Source organism: Capricornis sumatraensis, chromosome 3 (assembly GCF_032405125.1).
Source record: "Capricornis sumatraensis isolate serow.1 chromosome 3, serow.2, whole genome shotgun sequence".
In the NCBI taxonomy this organism is placed as follows: Eukaryota; Metazoa; Chordata; class Mammalia; order Artiodactyla; family Bovidae; genus Capricornis; species Capricornis sumatraensis.
The window spans coordinates 88,747,914-88,760,964 of NC_091071.1; the positions used below are offsets into that span (position 1 = coordinate 88,747,914).

A 13,051-nucleotide genomic window follows, 5' to 3' on the forward strand; every position below is an offset into this window, starting at 1 on the left:
TGCTCTAATTTAATGACATATTTAAATACTAAAACTACTCAGAAGAAGAGGAAGTATATATTTCAGTTTTAAAAGGACAAGACAAGTAAGTGGATCCCTGGGTCTTGTGGTGGGTTTGGAGAGTGACTGCAAATGGGCAGAAGGGTTTTGTTTTGTTTGTTTTTGTGTTTTTTTGAGGTGGTAGAAATATTCAAATGTTAGATTTCTGTGTCTGTAAATACTAAAAATGTATGGAGTTGTATATTTAAAGTATGAATTTTATAGTATGTAAAAACTGATGATTTTGAACTGTGGTGTTGGAGAAGACTCCTGAGAGTCCCTTGGACTGCAAGGAGGTCCAACCAGTCCATTCTAAAGGAGATCAGCCCTGGATGTTCTTTGGAAGGAATGATGCTAAAGCTGAAACTCCAGTACTTTGGCCACCTCATGCGAAGAGTTGACTCATTGGAAAAGACTCTAATGCTGGGAGGGATTAGGGGCAGGAGGAGAAGGGGATGACAGAGGATGAGATGGCTGGATGGCATCACCAACTCGATGGACGTAAGTTTGAGTGAACTCTGGGAGTTGGTGACGGACAGGGAAGCCTGGCGTGCTACAGTCCATGGGGTCGCTAAGAGTCAGACATTACTGAGCTATTGAACTGAACTGAACTGAACTGAAAGCAAAAAAGAACAAGCTATGAATCCTAAAACTCTAGGGCAGCCAAAATTGAATTTGAAAAGCTGCCAGAAAGTTTAATTAGTGAGTCAAAGATTATTTGTTGGCATTTCAGGAATCATCCTCACGATGGTAAAAGAAATGCTGTTTCATCTCAAATCAAACACTGGGAAACTCTGTGAGATCTGTTATTATTTCCATTTCACAAGGGAGGAAATTGAGACTCAGAAAGTGAAAATAAGTTGCCCAAGACCCAAGGCCAGTAAGAATGGACAGAGTGTCAGACCCTATATGGCCTGGCCCAGAGTCCACAGCCACTCTCCCATCTAGCTCATGGCCTCTCTCTCTGAGCAGGAGGAGCCCTTCCACTGTTTGACCTGACATCACTTTCCTTCTTCCAGGACAATAGTAAACTGATTTTTCAGTGCTTCTATAGGGCCTGTGTTTTATACTCAAGAAGATTTATGAAAGGTGTGAGTCTGGAATCTGTTTTCAATATTGAATAAAAGGGGAAAAAATCTGGGCCTCGTGTTAATAGGAAGATAAATGTTTCTTTCTTTTGATATTTACTAGGATGCATAATTTTATGGCTTTTACAATGACTTTTATATATACGTGTGTACAGAATATTATATATATATATTTTTTTTATTTATATATAGAGAGACATACTTGTTTCTTTTCCTCCCAGGTTAGTTGATTCTTTGACATTAAAGATGTGACTTGCAATGGTGTCTGCATAGGAACTTTTGAGGTGCTAGCCTCTATCATGCCTCTTACACATGGGTTAACACTCCAGGTTAGACTCACTCGATAATTTGCGTAGCTTGCTCTTTGCCCATTTTATAGAGGGGAATTCTGGAAAATAAAAAGCTGATGGGGCTTCAGTTTCTAGCTTTGTCCAGAGCTAGTAACTTGTATATCATTAGTTCTGTTCTCTTAGCATCTAGCATTATTTTCTTCTTTCATTTTCCCTGTTCCCAATCATAAAGATTTAAGACCTCTGGGCAGTTCACCCCACCCTCCGAACCTTCATCCTGACCCTCCAGTCCTACCAAGCCCACTACAGCCCCGTTTTCCTTTCCCACCCTTGATCTAGTCCAGCCAAGGCAGTCTCCTCTTGCCTCTCTGTGGCTCTCTGCTTCTCTCCATGCCATTGTGAACAACCTAGGTTCTTTTTCTTTTTTCTTTTTTTCTCTTGTCTATACTTTGATAGAAAATCGAGCAGTTGAAACAAAACAAAATAAAAATAAATAGATGCAAGAAACTAGTTCCTTGCCAAATCATTAGAACATGTCCATGGGCCAAATTTGGGCTGTTGATATTAGACCTCTGCTATCTCTAGGACCTTGAGAGTCAGCAGCAATGATTTCCACCTTCAAAGAAATGTGGATATCAATGAAGAAGGAAAAACAAAATTCAGAGTAAATGCTGTGAATTGTTGTTCAGTTGTGTCTGACTCTTTGTGACCCCATGGACTGCAGCATGCCAAGCTCCTCTGTCCTTCACCGTCTCCTGGAGTTTGCTCAGATTCATGTCCATTTAGCCGGTGATGGTCTCTAACCATCTCATCCTCTGCCGCCCCCTTCTCCTGCTTTCAATCTTTCCCAGCATCAGGGTCGTTTACAATGAGCCATCTCTTCACAGCAGGTGGCCAGTGTAATGGAGATTCATCTTAAGCATCAGTCCTTCCATGACACTGTAATTATGAAAGTAAATATCACAGTGCTTTATTTTTCCTTCTACCAATATTCTTAGAATATTATACGCTTTTACATTTTTTGGGTGTAGTAGAATTTATTAAGTAATTTTGAAATTCTTGTTCACATTTCAAAATAAAGTGGACTTGCAGGAGTCTTTGAGTCACTTCTTGTGTGTGCAGATGATTGAATGCCAGGATTTGGAAAGTCATTAACGCACTTTCAGGAAATTAGCCATCTCCTAGTGTCAACAGTGGGTTGTGTATTTTAGCTGTTTGACTCACTGCTCCAGTGGGCAGCCTGCTTTCTTGTGAACTGCAATCATTAGCCTTCTCCACAACGTGTTTTCAGAACAAGTGCCTCCTCCCTGACTTCCCACATCGTAATCACTTTATAGTCCAGGCACCTTTGCAGACATCTAACACCTTACATTGGTCTACCGCAGATATCACACTTCAGCAAAGCATTGCCTGGAACTAACACAAAACTGGCTTCATATATTCTCTCTTTCTCTGGATTTTGTGCTGCTGCTGCTGCTGCTGCTGCTGCTAAGTCGTTTCAGTCGTGTCTGACTCTATGAGACCCCATAGATGGAAGCTCACCAGGCTCCCCCGTCCCTGGGATTCTCCAGGCAAGAACACTGGAGTGGGTTGCCATTTCTTTCTCCAATGCATGAAAGTGAAAAGTGAAAGGAAAGTCGCTCAGTCGTGTCCGACTCTTAGCAACCCCATGGACTGCAGCCTACCCGGCTCCTCCGTCCATGGGGTTTTCTACCTAAATTTGGACAAAAGCTTTGTTCTGAGAAACTCTTATTTTAAAGGATTTCAAGGTAGCTCCTTTTAAAGCAATGAATGCATATATAAAATTGTCATCCTGTATTTATTTATTTTGAAGGCCCAGATTTTTCCCCAGTAGATTTGCACAGAGGAATTTGACTATTGTTTGGTTAGCAAATGCATTTTCTCTGTAAAGGGCACTTTTAAGTAGCATCAGCGTATATGTACTAGCATGTGTAGGGTGAATGGTTGATGAGAGGTTGTTGTATAGCACAGGGAGTCCACCTTGGCGCTCCTACCCCGTGGGATGGGGAAGAGGGTGCTCAGGAGGGAGGGGATATATATATAGTTATGGCTGATTCACATTGTTGTATGGCAGAAATCAACACAGTATTGTAAAAATTAAAAAACAAAAAATAAAGCAGTACATAAAGTGCATGGATTTGGACTCACTGGAGTTATCAAACTTACAGTATAATCATTTTCAGTATATAAATGTATCAAATCAACACATTGTACACCTTAAACTTCTACAGTGTTATATGTCAATTATATCTCAATAAAACTGGGGGGGGAAACTATGTCTTCTATGCAGTAAATACAATAAAAATAGATACATTTCAAGATGGGCTGTTGTGTATATATAAGTGAGTTGAAAATGATTAGAATCTCTTAACTTTTTTCTTAAGTCACAGTAGAAATATCAGCACTAGGAAACAGGAATGATAATGTCTAATTATTGTGTGCCTACTATTTTACAGATGAGAAGAATGAGTCTTGAAGTGGTTTAGTAACTTGCATAAAGTTTTCAAAAGTGGGTTGCAGAGTTAGAATTTAGAACTGGGATTCTCCTCAGCATTCTAATAAAATTCTAAGCAGGAGCTATTGTTCTTGGCTGCTGGAAAAATCTGTGCTGGGATTGTTTTTATGGTGGGACAGACTAACCCAGCTGAAATGACACCCCCTGCCAAGACAAAGCTGCATTTATGGGCAGCAAATTCACAAATAATGTATAAAAAAAACAAATGCTAACATTTCTAAGTTTAGAAAAAACTTTTAAAGGGTCCATTTCAGCAGTCAACCATCCTTAGCATTCTTTTTTCGCAGTGGGTAGCAAATTCTCAGCTCTTTGGATAGGTATATGCTTCTGTGCCTGGTTTATGAAACATGCCAAATACACCACTCCTGTCAATAATCCTCTGTGTAAATGTCATCATCTACGCAAATACCAACTTCTCATGCCAGCTTAAGGAGACTGTAAGGATGGTATTCTTTTAGCAAGCAGAAGGCAAACTGCTGGGGTGTTTGTTCTTTGTTTTTAGCTTTTTAGCTGCTGTGGTTTTCCTTGCCTCTTATGGCATGAGCACCAAGTGATGTTTGCTGCGCCCAATTCCTTGACTATATGAATCAGGCTGGATTTCATCATTGTTCAAACAGCCCTTCTACACATGGGCTTCAGTTGAGGACATCCTTATTCAATAGTGTTGATGTTGGAACTGGAAAGTCTTTTACTAATACAGGTTTCTGCTTTATTGTGTTGAAATCTTAGACAAATCCAGTTCAGATCAGTTCAGTCACTCAGTCGTGTCCGACTCTGTGACCCCATGAATCGCAGCACGCCAGGCCTCCCTGTCCATCACCAACTCCCGGAGTTCACCCAGACTCACATCCATCAAGTCAGTGATGCCATCCAGCCATCTCATCCTTTGTTGTCCCCTTCTCCTCCTGCCCTCAGTCCCTCCCAGCATCAGAGTCTTTTCCAATGAGTCAACTCTTCGCATGAGGTGGCCAAAGTACTGGAGTTTCAGCTTTAGCATCAGTCCTTCCAAAGAACACCCAGGGCTGATCTCCTTCAGAATGGACTGGTTGGATCTCCTTGCAGTCCAAGGGACTCTCAGGAGTTTTCTTCAACACCCCAGTTCAAAAGCATCAATTCTTCGTCACTCAGCTTTCTTCACAGTCCAACTCTCACATCCATACATGACTACTGGAAAAACCATAGCCTTGACTAGACGGACCTTTGTTGGCAAAGTAATGTCTCTGGTTTTCAATATGCTATCTAGATTGGTCATAACTTTTCTTCCGAGGAGTAAGCGTCTGTTAATTTCATGGCTGTAGTCACCATCCGCAGTGATTTTGGGGCCCCCAAAAAATAAAGTCTGATCATCTGTAATCTAAGATATGGGCAGGATTTAGCTCTTGCAATAGGCTGAGTCTCTTTTTCCTTCAAATCTATATGTAAAAGAGAGAATGGAATGAAACTTCAGTTCCACAAATCATGTGGGCTTAATATAAAGATAGTACAGAACTAGAAGAATTGGGGCGGATATCACATAATTTTCATTGCCATTTACTTTCTGGCACTTAATCCAGTCAAAATATTTCCCTTTACAACATTGCTACCTTCCGAATTACTCAGATGCTTAACTGTATTCTGCATCTACATTTATGCAAAAAGGCACAGAGCGTATGCATTAGATTCTGTGCAAATGAGAAGAACTCATTCCAGGAGGCCCTTATGGAATTGATGATGTAAGACGCCCCGCATCACCTCATTCAGGCTACTCTCGTTTTTCCTTTCCAGGGTTCAGCGGACTCCTACACGAGCAGGCCGTCTGACTCCGATGTCTCTTTGGAAGAGGATCGGGAAGCGATTCGGCAGGAGAGGGAGCAGCAGGCGGCCATCCAGCTTGAGAGAGCAAAGGTGACGTTCTTGCCCCTCTTGGGTTCCAAAGTGGCATGTTGCTCAGCAGGTATCAGCTGCTCTTCCCCTGCCTCAGATTTCTCTGGAATAATCATTTTATGATCGTCTTGATAAGGCATCAGATCGCTAGTCCCTCATGTGTTCACCCCTGATAGTAACATTCTCAGGGAGTGGTAGCCTGAGACCTGGACCCTTTCAGTTTCCTTTTGCATTTGGTTGGGTGGTGAAAACTCTTGGTCATCTTCAATTTTAGTGATTGTGGACCATACCCAGCTTGCCCCTCCGGGTGTTAGCAGAGAGCCTCTCAAGGGACCAGCTTGCCTGCCCCGTTCTCCATGATAGTAGCCTTCATTACTGGCCACAGGCGCACAGCTGGTCTATGCACTGTTGATGTCTCTGTCCTTCCCTCCTGGTTTCAGTCTCCCACCTCAAGTTCCTTCCCTGTTCAGAACTTTGAACAACGATTAGCATTTCAGCAAAATCGAGCAATAAAAAGCTTTGCTGAAAGAGACCTTCAGATATGCCACAGGAAGAAGACCCCATAGGAGGCAACAAAGAACAAACTGAATTTTTGAATGTTAGAACGAGTCACTAGAGATCTCCCATCCTATGTCTTTCAGTCTTTTTTTTAAAGCACAGACCCTCATTTTGAAATGAAATTTTATTCACAGTAACGGACATAACAGATTCCTGGTCGGCCTCTCCTCTTTGCCCTTCATAATAGACTCCTAAGGCATATTGATCTAGTCTTTCCAAGTTTTAGGAGGAAAAAAAAAATGGAAGCTCAAATAAAGTGAATTCCTTCCCTTTTCTATTTTGACAGTAAAATATTTAAGAGAGTGGGAAGAGGAGTATGAGGCAGGCTCAGGAAGTGTCTTCCTTTGCTTAGACACCTGGGATATCTGTGCCAGGTGGTGGAAGGGGGTTGGAGGCAGTGAGGTGTCAGTGGGACCCAAATCCAGGTCCTGCGTTGACCCTCTTGCTCCCCGGGTGTGTTCCCAGCTTAAAGAAATGAGCCCATAGCAGAGCAGCCTGCTAGTGGTACAGAATTCGCCTGCCAGTGCAGGAGACCCAAGCTCGATCTTTGGAGCTTGAAACTGCAATCCACTCCGGTATTCTTGCCTGGAGAATTCCATGGACGAGGAGCCTGGTGGGCTGCAGTCCATGGGCTCACGACATGACTGAGAGACTAAGCACCTCTAGAATAGAGCAGCCCAGGACTGCAGGAACCTGGTGTGTTCTCTTGTGGCTGATTTCTATTTTAGTTTTTTCTCAGGGTCTGTTCTGTGGCTGCTGTGGTCACCCAAATGTCAGCAGTAGTACTGTCTGCTGAAGCTGGAGGTTGGCTGAGCCTCTGCCAAACTGCAGCCGCCCAGGAGCACTTTGCTGCAGGGGAATTTGTCTAAAAAGAGTTTCAGAAGCAGTTTTGTTAGCTAGGGAGAAGATGATGTGATGTGTAAATGGCTCCGCCCCCCCCTGTCTGCCCCGGCCTGGCTGGCCTTTTTTTCCCTGCCAGGACAAGATATTCTATTGAGTGGGATCCTGCAGGTTTTCAGATCTGAGGCTATTTCAACAATATTTATTTTACCCCTCCACCTCTTTTTCCTTTAAGACCCAGCATACATTTCCTGCACCCCAAGATGTGGGTATCTGTTATCATTTAAAATAATGAACATGAGAATTTCTTGGTGGTTCAGGAATTAGGACTCCATCCTCTCACTGCTGAGGGCCCAGGTTCAATCCCTGGTTGGGGAGCTGGAATCCCTCAGGCCTCATGGTGCAGCCAAAAAGAGGTAAAAAGAGTAAAAGGACACTCATACCTCAGAAAATAAAATAACAAACTTCAGTTTTATGACTAAAGGACAAAGCAGGCTGCCCCTTCTGCCCTCCCTCCCCAAGACTCTAGGGCACAATTCTTTGGAATGTTGGAAAGTATGACGGGAGGGGGAACAGGGTTGGGTGAGTAGAACGGAATCCTTTTCAGAGTCCTTTCTGCAGATTTCTTAGTGCTGCCTAGAAATGCGAAACCCAACTGAGATCCCTCTTTGGAAAGTGATTTCTCTTACTGCCTGGTACTCTCAGTGATCTGGTTCTACATTTCAGTGAGAAAAGCCCTCCTCGTCTTCCTCCCTTCATCCTTCATCCCATGATTCTGTTCCCAGTCTAAACCCGTAGCATTTGCTGTGAAGACGAACGTGAGCTACTGTGGTGCCTTGGACGAGGATGTGCCTGTTCCAAGCACAGCCATCTCCTTTGACGCGAAGGACTTTCTACACATAAAAGAGGTAAGTGGAGGATGCATTCCTTAACCTGCCACACAGTCAAGGCCAGGAATCAGCTCTGAGCCAAACTACATGGAGAGGAGCCTCATTTAATTGGAAAGGCTTCCAAATCCATCCCTTCTCACCGAGATTTAGAAGACTGAGGCTGTTGCTTGCATTATCACACATTTAAAATACAACTAGCTGTTGGAGAGACAGTGGATTGGAGTGGGAGAAGTCTGGAATCAGGGAGACCGTTAGAGCTGTTCTAGATGAGGGATAATGGGATTGAGCCATCCTGGCGCTACTGAGATGGAGAAAACGATTTCTGTCCACATTTGAAGTATATTGTGGGAATTCAATGAAGAGTGCTGGTGATGAACCTTGTGTAGGAGCTAAAATTGAGGGAGACATCAGAGATGATCAAGGAAAGCAAGGTTTATGAGTTGAGCAGCTAGGCTGGCTATGACTAGGGTGGGGTGAGGACAGATGGGAAGGGAATGTGGGGAGCGGGCGTCTCAAAGGAGATATGAAGTAGGAAGTTAGATGTGAGAATCTGGAGCTCAAAGGAAGGGGTTGGGCCAAAGATACACATTTGGATCGTTAGTTTATCCAGGTGGCATGTAAAGCTGTGGTAATGAATGAAGTCATCTAAAGACAGAGGAGAAGGAGGAGAGAAGGCAGCCCTGGATCAAATCCAAAGGAATGCCATCCTGTGAAGGTGGGGTGCATGAAAAGACTCAGCAAATAAGGAAGCTGAAAAGGAGAAGCCTGAGATATGGGAGGAGAACTAGGACAGAGCAATTCATGGACATCAACAGAGAAGAGTGTGTTCAAAAGGAGGAAGTAACCAGCTGCAGCCAATGTTGTGACATGTCACCTAAGGTGAGGAGAAAGGAATGGACGTTGGGTTGGCAACACGGTGGTCAGCTGCGTGGAGGTCACTGGGACCATTGTCTGGAGTTTGGGAGATGAAAGCTGGATGCAGTGTGATGAGGAGAGAAGGGGAGTTAGGAAGTCTATTTAGCAAGCACAGACCATGCTTCCAAGGGGATTGACACTGACCAGGCAGCAGACTGAAGAGGGTATGAAGTCAAAAGAGGTTTTCTTTCAGGATGGGAGCTATCAGATTATGTGTCCATGCCTGTTAACAGAGAAAAAAGGAGAGAGATTCATGGGAAAGGGGGGAAGGTTTTGGTAGTCAGGAAGCCTGGGATCCAGACCCCAAGTGATGGGGCAGACCTTTGATAGAAAGGGGAACACTTACTCATTATAACAGATTAGGGTAAAAGATGAGTTTAGGTACTCACAGCTTTGGTTATGAGAAACTGAGGAAGCATAGAGTTGACCTCTTCTGCTTTCTCGATCATGTTTGACATGGGGATATTCATATGTGCCCGAAAGACAAGGACTTTTAACCCAAAACATGTGCCCTAGCACCTGAATGGTTAGGTTGACTTTGTGTCATCATTCTCATCAAAAACGACCAAACCATTTTCATTAGTTGCTCATTCCCATTGTTTCCAAGGAGAAGCAGCACTTGAACCCGTAAAGAAGTCCTCAGATATTCCATGCACACTACTCACACCTGCATCCCCACCTTGACGCCTCTTATTGTTTTCCTCCATTCCATCAGTCGTCTCCATTTGTCCTGTCGGTTGCTTTTCTATCTATATGCTCCTCGAGCAGTGACCTTCCCTTGCCTGGCAGTTTGATGTATGATGTTGAACTGGTAATCCTATATGGATTAGAGCTACTTGTTTGCAGATTTTGAGATCTCAGATAAGGAAACAGGAAGAGAACGTGCTCATTATTTTCAGGAAAGGAAAATGAGAAGAATTGGAATAGCACTAACGTGACCTTGCCAGGAAGCTGGCATGTACTCCCAGAACGTCAACACAAGTGAACATATTTCTATAATCGAGCTGTAGCCTTTCCTCTCATCCGTAACCTCGAAGGCCATTTGGTATGCTCTATTTTCAGTACTTTCTCAGTAATGAAAAGCTTAAAAGTAGAGAAAAGCTACAGCTGTCCTTATCACATACACCAAATGACAGTGATTTAAGCCCTTGAACGTACAATGTAACTTTCCCCTAAGTGCCTCAAAGAATTTTCATTAACATTGAGTCAGATTTTCACTGTGCTTTAGCTGTTTCCTAGAAGAAAGTAAAACATCTTGGGAAGTTACATCAACTATTTCAGGAACCCCTTTAAGATCATTTGGGTAGCAGTAAGTTAGTGTTCCAGTGGGCTAATTTGATTTCAGGAGGTAACTTAAGCTGTGGAAAACTATGACTCACTATCTGTTTTGTCCCCACCACAGTAAAATTTAAACTCCAAATCCATGCACCAAACATTCTAAAGTGGTCCCATTGCTTTTTGTTAATTCCAAAATAATTAAACCTGTTATTTCAGGAGTGTTATCCTGAAATGAAAGATGGAAAGATGGGAGAAATTGAGACCTAGACTGTTCAAGATTTTATATTAGGTTGACTCACATTTCTTCAGTGCAGGCTCAGACTGCTTGCCATGTGTGCTTTGTGTAGCAGCTGTATGCAAAACAAAGGCCAAATCTCTAACTCATATCTATTTGCTTTTGAGTATAAAACTGTTACTCAGAATTACTCAGAGACACCCGGAATTTTGTGCTTTGATGATTCAGTGGAAATATCCACTTCTCCTTCCCAGCGTGTCAATGTCATATACATATAAATTCTACTGTCCTGTGAGCTAAGCAAAATATACCATATAGAATTATGCTTTGAAAAAAATGAGATGCTTCCTGGATCAAAGAGAGAGAGTTACCTTGTCCGACACTAATAAAGACAATAAAGGAAGTTCTTGGAGTTATCTCTGGAAGATGTAAACAGTAGGAGTAATGTCTGTTTTCTGGAAATCACCTAGCTGAAACCTTCCCTTGAGGCAGGTAGCTTGGATTAAACATGCCTTCTGCCCTAAGATTTGTCAGCTACAGACTAGTGCTTGGCATGGGTACTTTACTGACTGAGCCACCAGGGGGGCCCCAAAGAGTCGGACACGACTTAGCGACTAAACAGCAACAGCAACCCGGGCACTTGCCGTCTGCCTCTGTAAGGATTAAATCAGTGCTGCTACGGCTGCTGAGTTTCAACACCCTCTGAAAGTGGAGAGCAGAAATGAGGCACTCTGTGCTCTGGGAAAAACTGGCATAACTGGTCTTCAGAGAGTTAAGTATTTTTCAGGAGCCAATTTTATGAACCCAATTCTTATGTCTCCTCATATTTAGAAAAGCACTAAATTCCTTCTGAATGATGAGTGCTCCTTATGACTAGCAGAAAGCTTCTGTTTGTGCCTGATTGAATGTACGCTTTCTGACCTTCCTTCACTGCCTCTTGGAGCAGTTTCTCAGAACAATCTGAAATGCTGTCTCTTGGGCTATAGTCCTCATTTTGCCCCAAATAAAAGTTAACTTGCAGCTGTCATATTGTGCATTTTTTTAAAGTCAGCAAATTCAGCAAATTTATCATTACAAATGCAGTTTTGCTGGCCCATCAAATAGGGCCATGTTACCCTATATTGACTGAAGCCTTTGTGTGGGGTTTGTTTCCCAAGGTTACATGTCTTGGAACTTTATTTAAATCGAAATTCCTTCATTCCTATTGGATTTCAGGTCACTTGGAGATTACTTCAAAAACTCCACTTATGTAAAATATGCTTAGTCTTTGTGAGAGTAGGCTTATTTTTCTTCAGGTAATAAGATGGACCTTGATTTGCAAATCTGTATTTGGAAGATTATAGGCAATGGCACCCCACTCCAGTACTCTTGCCTGGAAAATCCCATGGACGGAGGAGCCTGGTAGGCTGCAATCCATGGGGTCACTAGGAGTCAGACATGACTGAGCGACTTCACTTCCACTTTTCACTTTCATGCATTGGAGAAGGAAATGGCAACCCACTCCAGTGTTCTTGCCTGGAGAATCCCAGGGACGGGGGAGCCTGGTGGGCTGCCATCTCTGGGGTTGCACAGAGTCGGACACGACTGAAGCGACTTAGCAGCAGCATTGTTTTTCCCCAGAGGGAGTAAAATACAGATACTACAGTGGAATTTTTACCTCAAAGCTTTTGATAAATAACAGACTGTTCAGTGTATTTCATCTTAGACTTGTCTCTCTTGTCTTCCAGAGTTCTAATCACAGTGGTGCATATTTATCCTTACAAAATCTATTCCCGAAGATGTGGCAAGGGCTTCTTGACAAGGACCAAAGGAATGCAAATGTTAAGACCTGCCTTTAGCCCAGGGATTAGCAAACGGTGTCGCATGGGCTGAAACCAGCCTGCTGTCTTTCAGAAGGAAAAGATTTACTGAAGCACAGCCATGCTTACATGTTTACATATTGTCTGTGGCTGCTTCCACACCACAACAGAAGATTACAGTGGTTGCATCAGAGACCATATGGCCTGCAGACCCTCAAGTATTAATTATCTTGGCTTTTGGACTAGAAAGTTTGCTTTATTCTTTGGACACCCCCCCCCCCGATATATATAATATGGTATAATATACTATAAATAGTGTTTGTATATATAATATGGTACAGTATAATATTATATAACATAGTGCTTCAATCTTTTGGCCCCCTGAAATGAATAAATGGGAAGATAAGTGAATTGATAGCATCTTTGTTTCTGTGTTCCAGAAATACAACAATGATTGGTGGATCGGAAGGCTGGTGAAAGAAGGCTGTGAGATTGGCTTCATCCCAAGTCCGCTGAGACTGGAGAACATACGGATTCAGCAGGAACAGAAAAGAGGCCGTTTTCACGGAGGGTGAGGCTCCTTCTTTTCTCCACATTTTGTTTGCAGGAAGCAGGGAAATTAGGCGATGTTTTCAAGTTTCCTTATTAAGTTAAACACGTATGCTTTTGAAGTAAAAGCTATTTTTCTATGTGCAAGGCACTTCTGAAATTGACACGAGG

At 42.9% G+C, this 13,051-nt stretch overlaps 1 protein-coding gene across 2 annotated transcripts in view; it reads left to right on the top strand.

Annotated features, from left to right (window-relative positions):
- The window catches only part of CACNB4 (calcium voltage-gated channel auxiliary subunit beta 4), a 270,917-nt gene that overhangs the window by 208,968 nt on the left and 48,898 nt on the right, over positions 1-13,051 (top strand). For both annotated transcript variants that reach the window (XM_068966818.1, XM_068966819.1), the window contains exons 3-5: positions 5,718-5,837; positions 8,000-8,122; positions 12,772-12,902. In XM_068966818.1, the coding sequence (XP_068822919.1) occupies positions 5,718-5,837; positions 8,000-8,122; positions 12,772-12,902 (374 nt within the window). The remainder of the gene's footprint in view (positions 1-5,717; positions 5,838-7,999; positions 8,123-12,771; positions 12,903-13,051) is intronic.